The sequence below is a fragment of the Ailuropoda melanoleuca genome, chromosome X, assembly GCF_002007445.2.
Source record: "Ailuropoda melanoleuca isolate Jingjing chromosome X, ASM200744v2, whole genome shotgun sequence".
NCBI classification, from domain to species: Eukaryota; Metazoa; Chordata; class Mammalia; order Carnivora; family Ursidae; genus Ailuropoda; species Ailuropoda melanoleuca.
The window spans coordinates 16,246,762-16,268,198 of NC_048238.1; the positions used below are offsets into that span (position 1 = coordinate 16,246,762).

The window sequence follows — 21,437 nt, forward strand, 5'->3', positions numbered from 1 at the left end:
TGGACTCTTATCTAGAGACTTGGAACAATAATCCACTTCCAAAGTCACTCAAATTGTTGGCAGAATCCAATTCCTTTCAGCAGGAGGTCTGAGGTCTCTGTTTCCTTGCTGGCTGCCAGCCAAGGTCTGCTCTCTGCTCCAGTAAAGTTGTCTGTATTCCTTCTGATGTAACCCTCCATCTTCAAAGCAGTGAGTCCTCCTCAAGCTCTGAACTTCTATGACTTCTTCTTCTGCCACTAGGCAGAGAAAGTTCTTTGCTTTTAAAGGCTCATGTGATAAGATTAGGTCCACCAGAATTCCTCCCTTTTTAGAAGTCAACTGTGCCGTATAATATAATACAATCACTGGAAATGATAGCACATCACATTCACAGGCCATGGGTATTTGGGAGTGGAATCTTGGACACCATTCCTAGAAATTCTGCCCACCTCACTACCACTGGGTAGAGGGCAGAACAGAGGTCATTATTTAGTCCAGAGATTCTGCAATTAGAATGTACTTATTCTAATAGACTTGAATTAAGCCATATGTTTCCATATTGCTATGTTGTTTGTGTATTTGTGGTAGACATTTCTTTTTATAATTTCCAGCATGATTATGTTTTCATATATATATATACATATATATACATATGTATGTATATATACATACACATACATTCAAAAGCTACTTTAGCAATAACATTATAATATTTTCAAATGTAGATCTACAGGTCACAGGCTACCAACCCATGTGCTTGAGAAAAGATATTAGATGAAAAAGGATGATGTTGACTATCCATACCATTGTACAAAAGGAGAGCCCAAGCTTTATCAAGCAGCAGAATTGGATGAACTTTTAAAAATATCCTAAGGCCCAACTCCTTCCCCAACTCCAAAATCCTGACAATAGAGTTCATCTGGAGTAGGGCCAGGCTGCAGACCCACTGGCAACAAGTCCCCTGTGGGACCCCACATGCCACAAGTGTAAATATCCAGTAATGACCACAGCAATATCCTAGGTGGTTCAGATTTTGGTCTGCTAGGAAGCTGGGGGTTGAAACACATGATTTCAAAGTCCCTTTCTAAGCTCGGATTCAATAATCCTGTCATTAAGAAAATAGGAATCCATTATGCATAATCACCAAGATCAACTGGATCAGGGGACCGTTCTCCCCGAGTCACAAGACACCCCCCCCCACATTCTTCCTGCACTGCAACAGTGACGAAGTCAGGGGAATCTGCTAAATAGTGTGGGCTCTCACTGGTGACACACTTGTCCTCAATTACTCCAGACCCTTCCTGGAGTAACATTTCTCACAACAGCATTTAACAGGTTCTAGTTGTTAGGGTTTGTTTTCTAAAAGAAAACTATGTATTTAAATTTTAAAGAACAATTTGTGCAGGAATTGGTTGCTTTCAAGGAGCCCAAGGATGGGGAACAACTGGATAGTCAAACACCCAGATTATTAACCACTGATAGAAAAGACAGTCAAACTCCTGAAAAGCATATCCTGAACATTACAAAATAACAGGTTTCCTTACTAATTAGTAAAATGAAACATTTTCCCAAAATGCCTTGCTTTCACAATTTGGGTTTTTTTGTTGTTTTGTTTTTTTAAGTATTTTATTGATTTTAGACACACACACACACACACACACACACACAGCATGAGCAGGAGGGGCAGAGGGAGAAGAAGAGAGAGAATCTCAAGCAGATTCCATGGTGAGCATGGAGCCCGATGTAGAGCTCGATCCCAGGACCCTGAGATCATGACCTGAGCCGAAACCAAGAGTCAGACGCTTAACCGACTGCATCACCCAGGCCCCCCTGCTCTCACAGTTTGTAGGAAAAACAGCGCAAGCCCAAAATTCCAGGCAATGGTTGTTCTTTTTAATTGAAATAGCTGATTTCTGAAGAGGATCTTTTAAAAATCAGAAAATAAAACAAACACAATTCTGAATATAGCAGTCTGGAAATCTCTACTTTATGTCACTTATGAAGTCAATTTGTGAATCTTTCTTACATCAAGAAGAGCAAAATAATTGTGAGCTTTACCTTAGAGTGGTGCAAATATGCAAAATACTGAGCGGACACTCGGGGAAGGCACAATGCAGCAGGCAATAATGGTGAGGGGCTTACTCCCATCAGGGCGATGCAGACACCCAGATAACACCGTGGGCTTGAGCTCAGGTTCTAGAGCCAGCCTGCCCGGGGTTCCAGTGCACTCTCTGCACACCCCCCCAAGCTGTGCGACCATGAATAAGTTTTTTAACCTTAAGATGACTATGCCTCAGTTGCCTCTTCTGAAAAACAGGCATGATAAAAAATAATAGTACCTATGCCACAGAGGGGTATAAGTCTTTAATGAGATAAAACATGTGAGGGGCTTAGCCTCCTTCCCGCCTGGCATACAGTAAGCGCTCAATAAATGTCACTGTACACAGTCAGACACTGGCAGTTTATATACACAGTGCCAGGCAGCCAGGCAGCCTGGAATAGAATGTAGCCATTATTATTCCATAAAGAAACAGCAATCAGAGCCACAAGAAAACCAAGCATAGATTCATTTAATACATTCTAACCAACCGTAGGTTCATGTAACACATTCTAACAGAATTGCCTGATGATCCAGTCCAAACCTTCCAAGTAGGGTCTTAATCAGGAACATTTTGCGGATCAATGTCTAACCCATGCAGTCCGCAGTACAAAATGGCGGAAGGCCAGGTCGCAAGAGCTAACATTGTCATCCTATGGAAGAAGTCACATTTGCGACAATACAATATTCCATTTAATGTGTCTCATTTGTGTCGATAACTTCTGGTGCCCAGCACAGAGCAGACACGAGTAAATGCTCACTCCACGAGTACAGCAGAGCCCCGCACAGCCAAGCATGTCGCAACTCAATGCTCTGAGCACATTATGTGACACACCCAGAAAATCCTGCTACCTTTCTCAGAGACATAAATATCTTGAAAATAATATTCCATATCATGCACAAAATTAATGGCCCTCAGGTTGGAAGTTTTTTTTTTTTTTAAGTGAAATTTGGGGCACCTGAGGGGCTCAGTCGGTTGAGCGGCCAGCTCTTGGTTTCTGCTCAGGTCATAGTCTCAGGGTCCTGGGATGGAGCTCCACACTCAGCAGGGATTCTCTTCAGGATTCTCTCTCTCCCTCTCCCTCTGCCCCTCCCCCCCATTCTCTCTCTCTCCCTCTCTAAAAAATAAATATTTTTAAAAGGCTGAAATTTCATGAGAGAGATCCACTTCAGGGTCTCTGAATGTAGAAGAGTAACTTGGAAATCTCTACTCCATGCCATTTGTTAAAGTAAACTTGTGATTCTTTTTAAAATAAAGATTATCCCATTGCACTGAGGGGCACTCACAGCCGATAGCTTCTGCCCAAACAGCAGCGAGAGCCCAGGCCCGAGGGATGGTCACAGTGGCCCCTCAAACACAACACCTTCTGCTCCCTCTTGCCTTCTCGAGGAGCAGCGCCACGTCGTCCGCCTCCACCGGCTACCACGAGCAAGCGCCGTGCCCAGAGAAAGCAGAAGGAATGACGAGGAAGAAACCACATCTTACCTGCTCAGACCAGGATGAGGAATAGAAACCCTGTCCTTCACGATTCCCCGGGACACAGGGTCTTCAAGCAGTGAGTGTGGTAGGAACAGCAGTCCTCCAGACAGGGCCCATGGGCCAGAAAGCAGTTTAAACCACATGGCCGCCAGGTCCATAAAACCTAGGTTTGCTTCCATAACACAGGAAGGTTGATTCAGTCTTGCACTGAACTTAATTGCCACACTACCTCTTTGTAGTATGTCCTGTTGCAAGTGCTCTCTCCTTTGTAACAGGAAGACAATCAGATCTAAGCTAGACTGTAAGTGAAGTACCCCCCCACCCTGACACCTGTCCCCTCCATTATATATTTGTATTTCCAGAGAGAATGTCTTTCTCTCATTTACCCAGCTCACTTCTGTTACCATTATTCCTCCAGAGCCTACATCTCAGACTTAGTAGTAAACACTGCACAGTTCTGACAGTCGAGAAATACGTAATGGCCTTTGTCTTACTCACAGACCTGCTTAAAGTGACCCCTACCCGTAACTAGGGGGCCATGTTCTACCGGTGAAAATGGAAAGACTGGTGTGACTCAGAAACCAATGAGCAGAGGCACCATTAGAAAAAATGATGCAGTAGTATTTATTTGGAGAGCAATAGATGTGTTTTCATGGTATTTAATGATACTAGAGAGCCAACAAAGTTTGAATAATGAAGACGTAGACAAGTCTTCCTCACTGACAAGCCGTGTGAACAAGGAGCCATGATACCTCAGGTCATCTGCTCTGGGGAATGCAGCGTTGCGGGGGCAGGGTGGGGGACAAGCTGCCACCACAGGCAGAGGAAGAAAGTGTCTTGGGAGTCTACCCGAGTCCCCAGGACCCCATACCACTGCCCTCGACCACACAGCGCACGCTAGGAGACCCGAGACGAACAGACAGCTCTAGAGAGGGGATTGTGCTCTTTGTCAAGATTTGAAGAGGGGCGCCTGGGTGGCACAGCGGTTACGCGTCTGCCTTCGGCTCAGGGCGTGATCCCGGTGTTACGGGATCGAGCCCCATATCAGGCTCCTCCACTATGAGCCTGTTCCTCTCCCACTCCCCCTGCTTGTGTTCCCTCTCTCGCTGGCTGTCTCTATCTCTGTTGAATAAATAAATAAAATCTTAAAAAAAAAAAAGATTTGAAGAGGACATAGGGGACAGAATTCAAATTTTATTCTGTGACTGAACTAAAATCTGAAGATGAAGATTATCATAGGAAAAAGGTAAACATATATGTACCACTTTTCAGTGGTCTGTTCCTATCATACAGATAGAACTTAAAGGTCAGTAGCTTGAAGTAGAAATTTAGAATTAGAGTTCGGGGAAAGTTCCAGCACAGGCCTAGGCTTTCAGAAGGGATAGTTTGTGTAAGAACTTTTTTTTTTTTTTTTACTACCATCCTCCTAGTTTTGAAGCCAGATGTTTGATGAGGATTTGGGATCTTAATGGCAGGGAAGATGGAAAGCGTATATTGCTAATATTTTGTCTAACAAGAAAGCAAACAACAACTAAATGCTGTAAGAAGACAAGCTGCTTGGGCTCAAACACACGTGTTCACAACACAATTCAGAAATACCCAGGAGGAATCTCACGAGCTTAATGGATAGCCACCTACCGAAACAAAAGGTGTATTAACAAGAAAATGTCAAATTTGAGAAAGCAAATTTCCTTTTATTTTCCACCCAACTAAAACAAATGGAAGATGGAACCACCACCAAAACATAATATTTTTTTCCCCAAATAAGTACAATCATGATGCTGGGTTAGCAGTTAATTCTTTCACCACACAAAAAAACAAGAAACAATCTCCGTCCTGTTCTATATCTTTTATATAGATTTGGCAGCCTGAGATACATTTCTATTATGAGGCTACTTGATAGTGTAAATGGCCACGTTTTAAAACTTCTATCAGCTCAAGCTAGTAAAACCTTACACTTCTATAGTGTGCCACCATTAAAAGCAGCATTAGTACAAAAAAAGAAGAAAAAACCCAGCAAAGTAACTGTGAGCTTTCTCTCAGAATGGTACAAATATGCAAAATCCTGACCTTTCACCTTGCTGATTACAAAATAACTATATTCTTCAACCACTTCACACAAATACATAACAGGCTCTCCTTATACCAAAGAGAGATATGAAACATGCAGCAAATGAAACATGCAGCAAATATGAAACATGCAGCAAATGAAACATGCAGCAAAAGGCTGAGGCAATGGGAAACCAAGCTTAAAATTTTATACTCAGCATTAGACATGCAAGCTACAAGTAAACACACCTCAGCCTTCCACGATGGGCCCGCAGTGAGCAAAGTGTACATTTCCCTAACACGTGGACAAATAGGCAGAGAGAATGGCTTGGTTCCTCACAGACAGTAACAGATCAATTTCAAAACCGACAAGCGTATTCTTTTAACCCCTACCGCAGCTTCCTGCTTTCCACACGTCTATTTGTGTACAGCAAAATGTCAAGGGCCTGGGTCCTGCTGCGTTTCACCAAAGATCCCCTCCCAAAGCAGTCAGCCACATGCTTGTGGGTCCAGGCTAAAGTTTCATGGTTTTTTTCTTTTTAAAATTCCTTTGGATAGCTATTAAACAAATACATATCTGTGGATACGTGTCGGGAGAACCCAGAAAAAGGCTGCTTGGAAATCTTTGCTGGACTAAAACACACTGCTGTCTGAATCTGGGGGTAAGGCTCTGAAAGAAAGACCCTGGTAACTAAATTCAACACGGGGAAGATGAACTTCTATGAAAAAGCCCATATCTGCCTTTAACAGGTGGCTATCTTTCTGTTTTATGTGGCAGTTTCGGATCCCAGAAGGGCAGCCTTTTTGGTGTTTGTTGTTTTTTTTTTAATAAATGACTTTGAGGATTTTATCCTAGTACCTCCTACTATTGCACCCCAAATTATGGTCTCTTGTGGTCCGTTCCAAAAAAAAAAAATCCAAAACTTAAAAATTAGGCGAGAAAGGATGATGATGTGACCTATTAATGTCACGCGGATATATTTTTCTCTAAGCTCCACCCCCAGCAGGATCATCTGATTCTCTCTGGAAATGTAACTTGACTTAACTAACACTTTACAGGACATTTTACAACCCTATAAAAGTCAGAGGATAACATATAGAAAAATGATAAGGTGTGCTCCTTTCTTTTTTTCTTCTCTTGTAGAGATGATAACCCCAGAAGTTAAGACCATATTGTTCTCTAAAACACGAACCTGTTTTGAATATAATTTAGCAATCTTATTTGAACATCCCTTTCTCCACTTTTTCATCTGTTCCTCATATCCTCATTGAATCAGTTTTGTGATTCTGCTAGTTCCCTCATTAAATGAGTCCAATAAAACTTTGACACAATGAAACTTTCTCTATCTGCATGTTTTTAACAATTTAAGAATAAGTTTTTGATACTTCTTGGGCCCAAAAATCAAATGGTCCCTGGGAGAGTGAGTTCGGGGCTTTAGGACCCCTCAGCTGTCATACTCGTAGGGCAGCTACATGAAGACAATAAGATTCAGGCTGATTGGCTCAGCTGGCTAGTGTGTCACAAATGGGGCTCCAGCACAGGCATAACACCCCCTACCCCATCCACAGAGGCCACAGTTTTAAACAGAAAAAAGTATATACATTTGAAACTGAGTGAGCAACAATGCCATTCCCATGTGTAAATACACAAGAGAAATGAGGGCCTATATCTGTAAGAAGACTTACACAAGAATGTTCAGAGCCTTTATTCATAAAATACCCAAACTGGAAATGACCCGAATGTCCATCAACAGGAGAACAGAGAAATAAATTCTGGCATATGCATAAAATGGGATACTATACAGCAAGAACAAAGTACTGATGCATGCAACAACATTTTGTCATGCAACAGGAGCCATATGTAAAAGAACACATCCTTTATGATCCCATTTATATGAAATCCAAATACAGGCAAGCCTCATCTATAATGATAGATTCCTACGGGACAGGGAATGACTGGGAAAAGGCATGATGGTACTTTCTGGAGGGAAAGAAATAGGATTGATCTGGATGATGGTTACAGAGGTGTATACTTACAAAAAGAAAATCACAAAGAGGTACAGTTATGACTTCAGCATTTTACTCTATGTAAATTTCACCTAAAAATGAATAATTTTTTTAAAGAGGAGAAAGAGAGAAAAAATGGATTCTAAAAAATAGGTAGGGAGAAGAAAGGAAAGGGGTTTAAAAGGATTCTTCTTCCACATGTACAGTAAATAAATGAGAACTAACTAAATAAAAGAAAAAGGAGGATAAACCTAAAAGGGCATGTCTGTACCCTAGTTGGACACATTTATGCCTGCCAACAAATCTCAGCCCAAGAGCTGACAAAGCCCAGGCATCTTCTTAACAAGGGGGTGACTGGCATGGCTGGTAGTTTTCTTTTGAGAAACTGCGACAATACAGAGTTGAGGGTGGATACTGAATCCCAGCACCTTGGGGGACCATGCTCCATAAGGACACTGATTAAGGATCCTAGAAATGAATCAAGAAACTGCTTAAGGAACGCTCTCTGATGGTGGTAACACTGGCATAAAGGCACACAAACAAACAGTGGGATTCCACAAAACTACCCAATTCAATCCAGGGACAAATTCTTCTTAAGCTAAATAAAGCATATGTAAACCCACTCTCAAAACTGCAAACTTACGCCAATATGATTGTTATTACCTTAAGATGTATTTTCAGCCTCTAGAATCCTCTATGGCAGTTTGCGTTATTGTTAAACTCCACTGCATCCACCTACTAGATTTTTCAATAATAGGCCTAAAACATTCCCAGTGGGTGAAGACTTGAAAATAGACTCAGCCATCTGAAAGAATAGAAGTTTCTTTTTCTGCCAAATGTGACAGCCACAAGTGGTGCAGCCCCAGCCGTTCCTGCCACATCCTTTCTGGCTCCGGTGGAACAAGCACCTCCCTAGAGTGTCACTTCCCGCACTGGAAGTACTCTAGCTGAGGTGAGAGGACGAGTGATTAGACCCTCAGGCCAGGGGAGAGGGTGACAGGGACAGCAACACACTCAGTAGGTGGCCAGCCACGTGCTAAGTCCTGCCTCCTTTAATGCTCAGAGTGGCCAGATGAGGTAGTCGGGCTCCAAAAAGGAAACAGATGGCACACCAGAATTAGGTAATCTGAGGCAGGACTAAGAAGAAGATTCCCCCCCACCCCCCCCACCCCCCCCACCCCCACCATCCCCCCCCCCACCACCATCCCCCCCACCACCCCCACCCCCACCACCNCCCACCCCCCCACCCCCGCCAAAGGGGTGAGGTACAGAGAAACTCCGAGGCAGGAGGCGGGGCTAGAAACAGGGGATGAAGAGAAAGGAGCGTGGAGGAAGGGGACTTAGGAGCAGCCGCCATCTGGAGAGGGACAACCCCGGGGCAGAGAGCCAGCCGGATAATCCCTGACCTGGCTGGCCTCCCTCCCTCCCGGTCCTCTCCTGCCAGCACTCCCCTTGAGCCAAAGCCCACGGAAGCCAGAGGGCAGGAGCCTGCTGTGGTGGCCCTAGGCCCAGCAGGTGGAGAAGGGTGGAGAGAGGCCCCTTGGCCAGGACCACATCGCCCGGGGTTCACAGGGAGGAGCTCCCGCTCCCCAGCACGCCCTGAGCAAGGAGGAGAGGTTCTGAGAGCCAGCCTGGGCTCTTCCTGCACTGCGCTACCCTGTCCTGGTGCCTGCCAGCCCCCACAAATGCTTAAGTAGGTGGCCCAGCCTTAAGCCCTGAGCAAAGTCCAATTCACAAGTTTTCTGAGTCTATGGATTTGTGGTTTGGAATAAGAGGGCACTGAGCCTACAGGACATCAAAATAAGGCTTTCAAAACAGAGCCTCCCATCAAAACTGGTGCCAACGCTGTAGTCCCTTCTCCTTCCCAGGGATATTCTCCCTCCTCCCAAGTCCTCCCTTCCTTCCCAGGGTCCACTTCTCTCTTTCCCATAGCCCTCATCTAATTTCCAGGGTCCTCCTCTCTTTCCCACAGTCCTCACCTCCTTCCCAGGGTCCTCTTCTTTCTTTCCCAGATATTCCTTTCTCTTTCCCAGGTCCTCCTCTCTCATTTATTTCTCCTCATCTTCACACCAAACTTTCCCCCCTTTTATCTGGAAAAACCCTCCTTCCACACAAGAATTTGCTCAACTTCAAGGACAATCCTTGTCTCAAAATTGGGGATTTTGTTTGGAAGGGCAAAGTAATTCACCCCCATTTACACATCAGTTCAACAGAGTCAAACTGTGGTAGCCCGGATGTAATGCTTTCCTACTCTTAAAAGGGGAGAGAGTTGCTAGGTTCAACTGTAGTCCAAGAAAAAAAAGTCTGTACTCCCACAACCACTTACATAAAGTAAGTTTATCAGCATGTTACCAACAAAACTTCCCCCAGCCTTCTGCACAGCGAAAAGAAATGAACAAAAGAAATGTTAGCAGGGTCACTCTGAGGCAAGATCCTGAGGAAAGACATTGAACTGAGTTCCTATTTGTTCTAGACTGGGGGCAGGGTACAGGTAGAGGGCCCAGCGGTTGGACACTTTTTCATCATCAATCCCTTTTCATAAAACCCTCCCATGTAGCCCTCCAGGCTCTCTGACTAGGGCACCTGCTTCTCTGGGCCCAGAACTCCCCGCACCACCTGCTCCCCATAGCCGCAGGTCTTAGGCATAGTCTGCTACCCGCCAAAACTACAGCAGAGGCCCTGGGGATTTGTGCACACAGCCTTTCCTACCGAGAACAATCCGATCTTCTCCAGCATTAGATAGGAAGTTTATGGTACAAAAAATTTTCAGACCTACTTGGTATTTCCCACAGAGAACAGCCTCAAGGTGACCCGCCCTTTTTTTTTTTTACTCAATTCCAACTATTATGTACAATTCGCAGTATATAATTTCTTAACATGAATGAGCTACATTTTTGTAATTAACCCCTAGATGACTTCTGCAAAGGGCATAATTTTCCAAACCTTACTGAAAAAGTAGATTTTATACAATGTTTCATGGCCATAAAAGGGAAAGGAAAAATAATATAGTTCCTATCAAAAAAGCAATGTGAATATAAAGGTTTAAAACATAGCGTAACTGGAATTCTACATTTAGTTTGATTGCTACTTGACTTAAATAGTCAAAACTACTTTCACCTCACTTTCAATGGAATGGAAAAGGATAAACATTCTTTTAGAACACCAAAGCAAGTGAACGAGTACATAAAAAAAAAAAACCAATTTAACAAGCTTTATATTTTCCAGCATTTTCTAACAGACATTGTTTAAAAAGAGAACACTCTGGGCCTTAAAAAGTGATTTCAAAATGGGTCTCTAGATAGCTGGTGCAAAGCTCTACACAATCTTCTTGATAGCACGCAAGAAGTCAAACTGTCAACTCATCCCCAAGACAGCCCATGAAATTCCTCAAGTGCCCCCAAAGCTTTGGTCAGTAGAACCCACACAGGAGACAGGAAAAGGGTTTCACGTTGTACTCACTCTTACAAAGTTGTCAGGGAACAAACCTCTCCTGCCGTTGATCTGTCCCTCCCACCAGCCTCCATCCTCCTTCCTGATGTTGGTGATGATCTCACCCACGCTGATCGTCAGCTCATCGTCGTGCTGGGCCTGGTAGTCAAACTCCACTATGGCCTCCACTGGAAGGAACACGGACAGAAAAAAGAGTATACTTTAGATCAAATGTTACAGAAGTCTGAGGCCCACTAGCCCTGGAAGATCAGTAGTCATATTAAAGGGAGTTCCCCTCTACCAGTACTTAAAATAACAGGGCCCCACACAGCAACCTGATTTTGGTTAACCTGAGGCCTGTCGCACAGAAACCACAAAGCACAGGTCCGTGGTCAGGCACAGTCAGAGTGGCCTACGGGTCTCAGGGCCAGCAGGAGCTTCAGAGGGGAAATCACACAATGACAGAACAGCAACAACATCTGCACCCCCGGAGGGAGGCAGCATCATTTCTCCAAGCGCAGAAAAGGTAGCTACCAGACACAGATTTGGTACTTAGGTGTCCCAACCCTTGCCAAGACTAACTGTGTAATGTTAACTTTTCTGGGACTCAGGCATGCAAAATGTGGGTGATAATAACTGCCACTCTATAGCGATAATGCCCCTCTCTCAGCCACAACATGTGTAAGGACGGCTGACACTGAGGGCCCTGCTGGCCAAGCCAAAGTCTCAGACTGCTTACGTCTGCATGCACCACTGCCCTCTCAACAGAGGGCCTCTCAGGCAGCAAGCCTATTTTTTTAAAAATATTTTATTTATTTATGTGAGAGAGAGAGCGAGTGTACAAGCAGTGGGGAGGGGCAGAGGGAGAGGGAGAGAGAGAATCTCCAGAAGCCTCCCTGCTGAGCGGGGACCCAGACAAGGGGGCTTGATCCCAGGACCCTAGGATCACGACCTGAGCCGAAGGCAGACGCTTAACTGACTGAGCCACCCAGGCGCTGCTCGGGCAGCAATACCATTTCAAAGCGTTCTCCCAATCTGCAGTGATATGTTATACTCGGTCACAGGGGGAGGCAACAGATGACATCGACGCATCTTCTTGTTGACAAGGTACAGATGCATGTAAGCAGAGCTAAGCAATCCTGGGCATGTTAACTTCTCCACAGCTGGATTATGCACGTCATCTACACTTTGGGTCCCGCCTCACACCCACCTCAACCAACAAACCTCCTGTCCTTTTCCTTCTATATTTGCAGGTCAATATGATTGAATGAATGAATGAATGAATGGCAAATGAATAAATAGAAGGGTAGTGAAAATTAGGTGAATCCTCAAATAGTGAATTAGCAATTTAGGGATTACAGGAATGGAAGAGGAAAGGTTTTACATGAGCCCTACATGAAGCACACATACAAAAATGAACTCAGAATGGATCACAGACCTCCATCTAAGAGCTAAAACTATAAAATTTTCATAAGAAAGCACAGAATAAAACTACTAATCTTGGATTTGGCGAAGATTTCTTCAGTAGGAAACAAAAAAGTACAAACGACTTTTGAAATTTCAGTCCACTGGGGAAGGTTTCCCACAAAAATGTTGGTAGGTGAGTGGGCCCACCATCAAATGGGCTTTGCATATCCATAAGGAATGAAGTCCCAAAGTGCTTCGGGATCAGAAGACCCTAGCCATCCAGACTGGCACACTTAACACTGTTCATTCATGTCAGCTAACCCAGAGAGTTCATAAGCATCCTAAAGTGAAATTTCCTTGCCTGGATCATTTTTTCATTACAAAATCAGCTGGCTGACTTTGCTGTCATGAATCTGCCCAGGATGAAGTTGAACTGTAAACCCTTCTCATCACATATACACAAAAAAGAGGAGCAGAAGAGCACAAACAAAGCAACCTTTTCAGATTTTTCCTGGTTCCTGACCAGTATGAAGGCAGAAACACTTCTATTCTCTTGTCTCATGCTCTGCTCACCAACAGTTCAAATGAGCTATCATAACAATCAAAACGAGGTCAATTAAGAAACAACTTTCTTCAAATGACCTAGACAAGGATCTACTGAAGCTCTGCTACTGGAACGGAGCCTACAGTAACCACTGTTTCTGTGCCCCACATTTTCCTGCATTATCTCATTTAATCCTTACAATATTATAATGCTCATCTTCCCAATTAAAGAAACTGAAGTTCAGCAAAGAGTTAAGATCATTTTCTGAGCCAGAGCTCTCCAAAGTGTGATGCACTCACTTCAGGGGTTAGTTGACAAGATGAAAAAAAAATTACAACATCAATTCATTTTATTTTAATTTTAAAAAGAGAAAAATTCAACTTCTCAAATATTCCATTTACAGAATGATACTGGTTCCTTCATCCAGCCTTTAGGTCTAGCAGTCGAGGGTGCTCTGAGGACCGGAAGCAGCCTAAGGGACAGCGGTGCTCCTCAACAAGAATGGCAGCTAGAGCCAGAGCCAGCTTTCAGCTGCATGAGGTCCCCGCCGTTCCCTGGGGCCTCCTGATAAAGCCTCTTTATGGCTATTACCTCCTAATAAATGGATGAAAGGCTTGAAAAGATTTGTGTTAAGAAAGTAGGGGTTGGGGGCACCTGGGTGGCTCAGTCAGTGAAGTGTCTGCCTTAGGCTCAGGTAATGATCTCAGGGTCCTGGGATCGAGCCCCGCATCGGGCTCCCTGCTCAGTGGGGAGTCTGCTTCTCCCTCGCCCTCTGCCTGCCGCTCCCCCTGCTTGTGCTCTCTCCCTCTCTCTCTCTCTGTCAAATAAATAAACAAAATCTTAAAAAAAAGAAAGAAAGAAAGTAGGGGTTATAGACATTATTCAACATGCAACCAAGTAAACAAGGAAATGGTGGAGCTGCCACTTTCGGCTCCTGGTGTGAGCTCTTTGCCAGCTACATGGGGAGGTGAACACAAGGACAGGCCAACCAGGTCTTACAGGGAGATGATCAAAAACCTAACTTATCAAGACAACTTACAATACAGGTTGTTTTCCACCACTGATATAGGTGTAAATTACCTAATTAAAATAAGGAACTACTGGGATTTGAAGATATTTGAAAGTATGTACCTGAGCCATGAGGACAAATGCCTTCATTTTCTACCAATGTCTAAAGTCATATAATACTCAATTTTATGTGTTCCCAAAGTCCACTAAACCTAATAACAAATGTTTAGAAGCTTCTTTTGGGTTTTCTCAATCAACTAGTACAGTAATATATGCACACAATCTATACATAAATGTATACATGAAAATACTCAATTACTTTTCTAATAATAGGTATTTTTTTAACCAAGAAAATGCTTGGAATACTGACCTAGGCTCCCCAAGGCTGATCCCATTAGCGCTTGGAGATCAAAGCTCATAATCTGTCTGATGGGAATAGGAAACTGGTGAGTGGAACTGATGAGAGGGGGAAGCAGCACATGGGGCCTCTCTGGGGGAGAGAGAGCACAGGAAGGCTGCTAAGGAGGAATCCAGTCAATAGTCCGTCTTGATACTGACTTGAATCCTGTGTACTTTGGGGGAGTCAGAACCCCATTAACTTCCAGAATACAACCTTGCTGCTTCTTTCCTAAAGAACAAGTCTCACCTTCTCTATTCTGTATGTGTGTCTTACCAAAATGAAGCTGGAAGAGGACAGAGGAATGTGTTTCAAGATGGTTACTGGAAAGTAAACAGCTGCCAGCTCCTGTCGCAAACTGATGAGAAACACACCCTGGTTTTGCTTCAGTCTCTCTCTTTTGTTTGATGAGCCTGAGGACACACCTCAATTGATGCTTACTGTAAATAAGGCTAGGGATTAGGAATTAGGGGCTCAGGGATAAATAAAGCATAACTACATAGTTTTTGAGTTTTCCCAATATCTTATTGACCTAGTCTTTCCAGATGTATGCTTGTTTTATCTCCTAGACACTTAAGTCATCACATACGCCCTGTCTGCCTTCTGGCGCCAGCTGGGCCCTGACTGCCTCATATCACCTTCCTGGCTCCTCCAGCCCCCAGTCCTCCCTGGGCCATGGCCTCAAGGCCATCCCATGTGGTGGTGGCTGCACATGCGTCTCATTCCCAGTGAGCCTCTAATTGCCTTCTGGGTGCAGATCACCCTTCCTTCTTCCTTCTGTTCTCTCTCTCCTATGAGCACCCATGCCATGTAGTAGGTGCTCGATAAGCCATGATACACCAGCTGCTCAGCTTGCATGTTATAATGGCAGGTAGTTCTCTGCCCAACCAAGTTGGTACCAAAATGCCAAGTGTCAATCACATTTTTGCAAATTGAGTCAGATTCTTCAGTGCACTAAGGGAGCTTGCTATTTAAAGAATCCTGTGGTTAATTCTTTTGTAACATGAATAATCACTTCCTGCTTTACTTTTCCTGTCAAGATGAATTTTTATATATCAGGTTGCTCTAAGAGGAGGAAACCTATGTATGATTTTCTTAAGTGTTCATAAATCATGAAGCTGTGTCTCTCCTACCCCCTTGAAAGGTTCTGTCTTCTGTTGTCTGTAAGCCTTTGAAAGGTTCTGGACTTTGGCTGTCACTACAGTATTACCCGCCATATTTGGTGACTGGGTACCTGAAGTGTCGCTAGTCCGAACTGAGATGGCTATCAAATACAAAGCAGGTGGCAGAGAAAAGAATGGGGAGAAAAAGAATGTAAAATATCTCAAAAATTTAGACTGACCGCACGTTGAAATGATATTTTACATATGCTGTGTTAAATAAATTTATTATTCAAATTAATTTCACTTGTTTCTTTTTACCTTAAGGATGTGGCTACTGGGACATTTAAAATTACACATGCGGCCTAGTACTATACATTCGTTGGACAGAGATAATTTACAATAATACTTGGCAGACAGGAAATCAAGACCTCACATTTCGTAATCATAGTCAAAATATTCACCAAAGCCCATGAGAAAGTCTGCATCCCTGAAACCCATTTTCTTGGCTTCAGGAAGCTGCAGGTAGCTGCAGGAATGATAAAACATTACCTAAGATTTTTGTTAATGGTACCCTTTGGGAAACTACCTGTGGGCATGAGCACAAAATTAAAACACTAAGCTAAATAAAATATATCAGAGGTGTAATTAGGGCAACAGTAAACAAAATCCCATATTTAAAGACACCATAAATTACAAAACTTAAGAACGTCTCCCTGTCAGAAAAAATACCACCCTCCAGCTGCCTGCTGTGCCAAAAGCCAGCCTGCACACGCTTGCTGCACCTGGCACTGTTGCAAATGCCGAAGCTATGGTTAACCCATGTGTACAGACAGGCAGAGCCAGAGGAGATCAGAGGTCTCCTTTAACACGCAAAACGTGTCAACCACCCAGATCTCTGCCTTCAAACTTACTGGAATGTGTCCTCCCCCAAAAGATGAAATGGCTGCTTTTTAACTGTCGGTTGGCTAAGCCAGCTGCCAAGCACCTTCTCACAGCAAACTTCTCACGGTGGCATTTCAGAGGCCCCACTCTGTGACCCGGCCCCTCCCCACCTCTGTGCACTGAACTTCCTGTCTCCTGGCATCACTTAGCACACCACAAGTTCATGGTGGCTCAGCCCAGTCAGACTACAAGCTCCGTCTGGGAAAAGCCATTATCTTTTTCAGGTTTCAGGTTTCTACCTCCCTTGCCTAGCATCATGTCCAGCTCACAAATATGTGAACAAATCAAAGAGCATGAAAGAGAATAAAAGTTTTCCAATTAATATATACATACACACATATGATGCCACAAAACTCTCATGAGTTTTAAGCATTAGGAATTTCAGATGGGACACCTGGGTGACTCAGTCGCTTGATCATCCAACTCTTGATTTTGGCTCAGGTCATGATCTCAGGGTGGGGAGATGGAGCCCCACATTGGGGCTCTGCACTCAGTGTTGAGTCTGCTCGAGATTCTCTCTCCCTCTCCTTCTGCCCCTCCCCCCGTGATCTCGCTCTCTCTCTCTCAAATAAATAAATAAATCTTTTTTAAAAAATAAAAAATAAAAAATTTCAGGTGCACCTGGGTGGCTCAGTAGGCTAAGCATCTGCCTTTGGCTCAGGTCATGATCCTGGGGTCCTGGGATTGAGCTCCATGTCAGGCTCATCTGCTTCTCCCTCTCCCTCTGTCCCTCCCCCCCGTTCATGCTCTCTCCCTCTCTCTCTCTCAAGCAAATAAATAAAATCTTTAAAATAAATAAATAAATAAAACAAAGAATTTCAGATGTATACACAGCACAGAAAATCATCAACAAAATGAAAAGGCAACCTACTGAACAGGAGAAAATCTTTGCAAATCCTATATAAGGGCTTAATATCCAAGATATATAAATAACTCATACAACTCAATAACAAAACAAAAAACAAAACAAAACAAAAAACCACGCACACATAATCTGATTAAAAAACAGGCAGAGGGGGGCGCCTGGGTGGCACAGCGGTTAAGCGTCTGCCTTCAGCTCAGGGCGTGATCCCGGCGTTATGGGCGAGCCCCACATCAGGCTCCTCTGCTATGAGCCTGCTTCTTCCTCTCCCACTCCCCCTGCTTGTGTTCCCTCTCTCGCTGGCTGTCTCTATCTCNTTAAAAAAAAAAAAACAGGCAGAGGATCCGAATAGACATTTCTCCAAAGACGACACACAGATGGCCAGCAGGTACATAAAAAAGGTGCTCAACATCACTCATCATCAGGGAAATGCAAATAAAACCACGAGACATCACCTTACATCTGTCAGAATGGCTATCATCAAAAAGACAAGAAATAACAAGTGTTGGTGAGGATGTGGAGAAAAGGGAACCCTCGTGCACCACTGAGGGAATGGTGCAGCCGCATGCTATGGAAAGCAGTATGAAGGTTCCTCCAAAAATTAAAAATTGGACTACCATGTGATTCAGCGATCCCACTCCTGGCCATTTATCTGAAGAAAATGAAAACACTTACATGAAAAGATATCTGCACTCCTATGTTCACTGCAGCATTATTTACAAGAGCCATGATATAGGAGCCACCCAAGTATCCATCAATAGATGAATCGATAAAGAGGATGTGGGACACATACATAATGGCATAGTACTCAGCCACAAAAAAGAATGGAATCTTTCCATTTGTAACAATAGGGATGAACCTTGAGGGCATTATGCTAAGTGAAAGAAAAAGATAATTATTGTATGATCTCACTTATATGTGGACTCTGAAAAAAAGATAAAGGAAAAAAGCTCACAGATAAAGAGAACAGATTGGCTGTTGACAGAGGCAGGGTTTGGCAGAGGTGCGAGGGGGACGTGAAATGGTGAAGGGAGTCAAAAGGTACAAACTTCCAGTTATAAAATAAATAAGTCATGGGGATGTAATGTATAGTATGGTGACCATAGTTAATAATATTTTACTGCATATATCAAAGTTGCTAAGAGTAACCCTTAAAAGTTCTCATCACAAGAAAAAATGTGTTTATGTGTGGTGATGGATGGTTAACTAGACTTATTGTGTTGATCATTTGAAATACATACAAATATCAAATCATTATGTTGTACACCTGAAACTGTTATATGTCAATTATATCTCAACAAAAAAGAAAAAGAATCGTTTCACTTGTAAATTTTAAATAATAATTTTTTAATGTTTTGTTCCAGTTGTATGATTGAAGAAAGCATACAAAATCAAGAAGTAATTTTTTACCAAAAAAGATTTCACCAAGAAAGATCATGATTCCTGGTCATTAGAGATAGAAAGAACATTAATTACCATCTTGTCAAATCCTTTTCTTAATTTTACAAATGAGGAACTGAGGCCTGGAAGGTTCCACCACTGAGGCACAGAGAGGGTGAGAGCTAAATTATGGCAGCGTCAAGGCTGGGACTAAACTCTCCCACATTGTGGTCCCGGTGACAGAAGAGAAGATACAAAGTGAAAAGGAGGAAAACTGACACCAGAGAGATACAGACATCCATGCCAATAGGGTTTTGTTTCCTTTCATAGACAACATAGTTCCCACAATACCCAGAAAAAATTACACCGGTCAAGAACATACAAGAATCTATGTTCAAATCTAACAAGATGGAAAGGAGATCAGTGCTTGCCTAGGCCAGGGAGAGACAGCAGTTGAATACAAGAGATCTTACTAGGGTGACGGAAATATTCTAAAATTAAATTGTGGTGAGGGTTTCACAATGCTGTAAATTATTAAAATCATCAAACTGTACACTTAAAATAGGTAGAATTTTATACCTCAATATAGCTTTTAAAAACAAGAAGGCTATGTGACATATATTTTGGAATTTACGATCGTAGATATCACTCTAGGTTGTTAACTGCCTTTGTGTCCCAGGGAGAAACCAATCCCCATTCAGAAGGTAAATCCATTCAGAGGACCCTCCCCTCTCCCATGAGATACAGTCTGATGGGACTGCCCATGAAAAGATCCCACCTCTGCCAGCAGACAACTCAACTAGGTCTCACAACAGAAGATGGACATGACAAAGACTGGACATGGCTGGAGCAGATTCCCAGCACGGTTTCCAAAAGAGGCAGGGATCTCTGGGGCTGCCTCGTTGCCATCTTTTCTCAACCTGAACTTCCAGCTTTTCTTCCATCCTAGAAGCCAGCCAGTGGCCCTCCATAAGTCCTCTTCCCTACTACGATTGAGGGTGAGTTGGTTCCTGTTGCTTGCAACCAGAGAACCTTAACAGATACACTTGTACATCAACTTTTTGAACAACAGGCTCTTCCCTACACAAGCCTGCACAAGGCCCAGTTTTCACCATCCCATGCTCTCCTGGTAGCATCAAGGCTGAGAGTTTGAGGACCCGAACTTCCTACGTCAGGGCCACTGGCACTGTGAGGACCTCCAAGTCCAACAAAGCTGACCTCCACACCAGCACATTTTCCTTTGGCATCTTCACAAACACACCACTAAGGAGACCATTCAGGCACCAACAAAGGGTCATTCCCAAGGCCTGAAACTGTTAGAAACTGAACATGAACTTCCCCAGGGAAGACAGGCACAGAACACAGACTCCAGTGAACAAAGAGTCACTGGGCCCGAACTCTCTCCCCGGGCACCGTTTGCAGGTATGGCCTCCTGCAGGGTGAATCGACATCTGCAGGGGCCCAGCAGCAGCTCCCAGAACTGGGCCTCAGCAGGGAAGGGAAAAAGAGAGCCATCAAGAGAGAAGAGAAAGCAGCAGCTGGCTGTGAGAGAGGAAAGAAGGCCCACTGCTGACCACCTCCCATGCACTAAGGACACTCTTGTGACACTGCTCACTAGGCCGGCCTCCAAGCCCATCTCTCAATGCATGCCACCTCCATCCTAAGCATCTTCACAGAATATGTGAGCTGTGGCAGAAAGAACACAGGCCCTGAAGCCTGGTAGGCCTGGCAGTGAGTTCCAGCATAGATACGTGCTAGATGTGCAAAAGGGGCCACACACCTCGCTTGAGTTCATTGGCTCTGTGCTTAAAACCAGGAGGTGATATACCCATTGGGTTGATGCAATGATGAGAGATGACATCTAAAAATTCCTGTACACAGAAGCTGCTCCATAAACCGCAGCCACTACTCTCCAGGCCCGTATCATGCTACGCTGTTTCCCCACACATGTCCTCCCTCTCTGCTCCCTAGACTGGGAGCCCTTAAAGGGCAGATCTAAGCATGTCTTCCCCCTCACCGGGCATCTGACACATAGTAGGTGCTCCATAAAGGTGGGCCAGTGAATGCATGGCCTGAGAAAGTGTTACTCCAAACCATAGCTTATTACTCAGCACCATGAAATGCCATTACAAATGTGAGCCTAGTTGTTTGACTCTAAGGCTAGAGAAAGTAAAAAACCAGCATGACCAGTTAGTCACAAAACAGGTTATGGCCCACTGGTCCAAGCCTCCCAAGTGCCACTGGGATCAGCCTTGACTCCATCCCCACCTCTGCCATCACCCGCCCCTGATAGCAGAGGGGCCCGGGCAGAGATGAGAATGTGATACAGGGCCATGGTTGGGTCGCCTGCTCCCTCAACCAGAAGTGCTTCACAAAGGCTGGGGAGCAAGTCCCTCACAGCCTGCATTTGGAATCCTTGACCTCACCAGGCCTCACCCAGGGAGCCAGAAACAATGAGTTATTAAACACTTCCCGACTGAAATTAACCCCTGCGAACGTAATGCAGAGTTCTGTTAAGAATGTGCCTTAGATAGACTGGAGAAGAGTAACTCGGCCTGAAAAAGATGTTTGGGTTTTTTTTTTAAGATTTTTATTTATTCATTTGAGAGAGAGAGAAACAGAGAGAGCACAATCAGGGGGAGAAGCAGAGGGAGAAGCAGACTCCCCACTGATCTGGGGGCCCGACATGGGGCTCGATCCCAGGACCTGGAGATCATGACGTGACCGGAAGGCAGATGTTCAACCACCTGAG

The 21,437-nt window shown here is 44.0% G+C and overlaps 1 protein-coding gene across 3 annotated transcripts in view; it reads right to left on the minus strand.

Annotated features, from left to right (window-relative positions):
• Nucleotides 1-21,437, minus strand: part of SH3KBP1 (SH3 domain containing kinase binding protein 1) — a 329,089-nt gene that overhangs the window by 267,881 nt on the left and 39,771 nt on the right. For 2 of the 3 annotated variants that reach the window (XM_034649072.1, XM_011236658.3), the window contains exon 2: nt 11,073-11,230. In XM_034649072.1, the coding sequence (XP_034504963.1) occupies nt 11,073-11,230 (158 nt within the window). The remainder of the gene's footprint in view (nt 1-11,072; nt 11,231-21,437) is intronic. The other variant, XM_034649071.1, reaches the window with a different exon arrangement.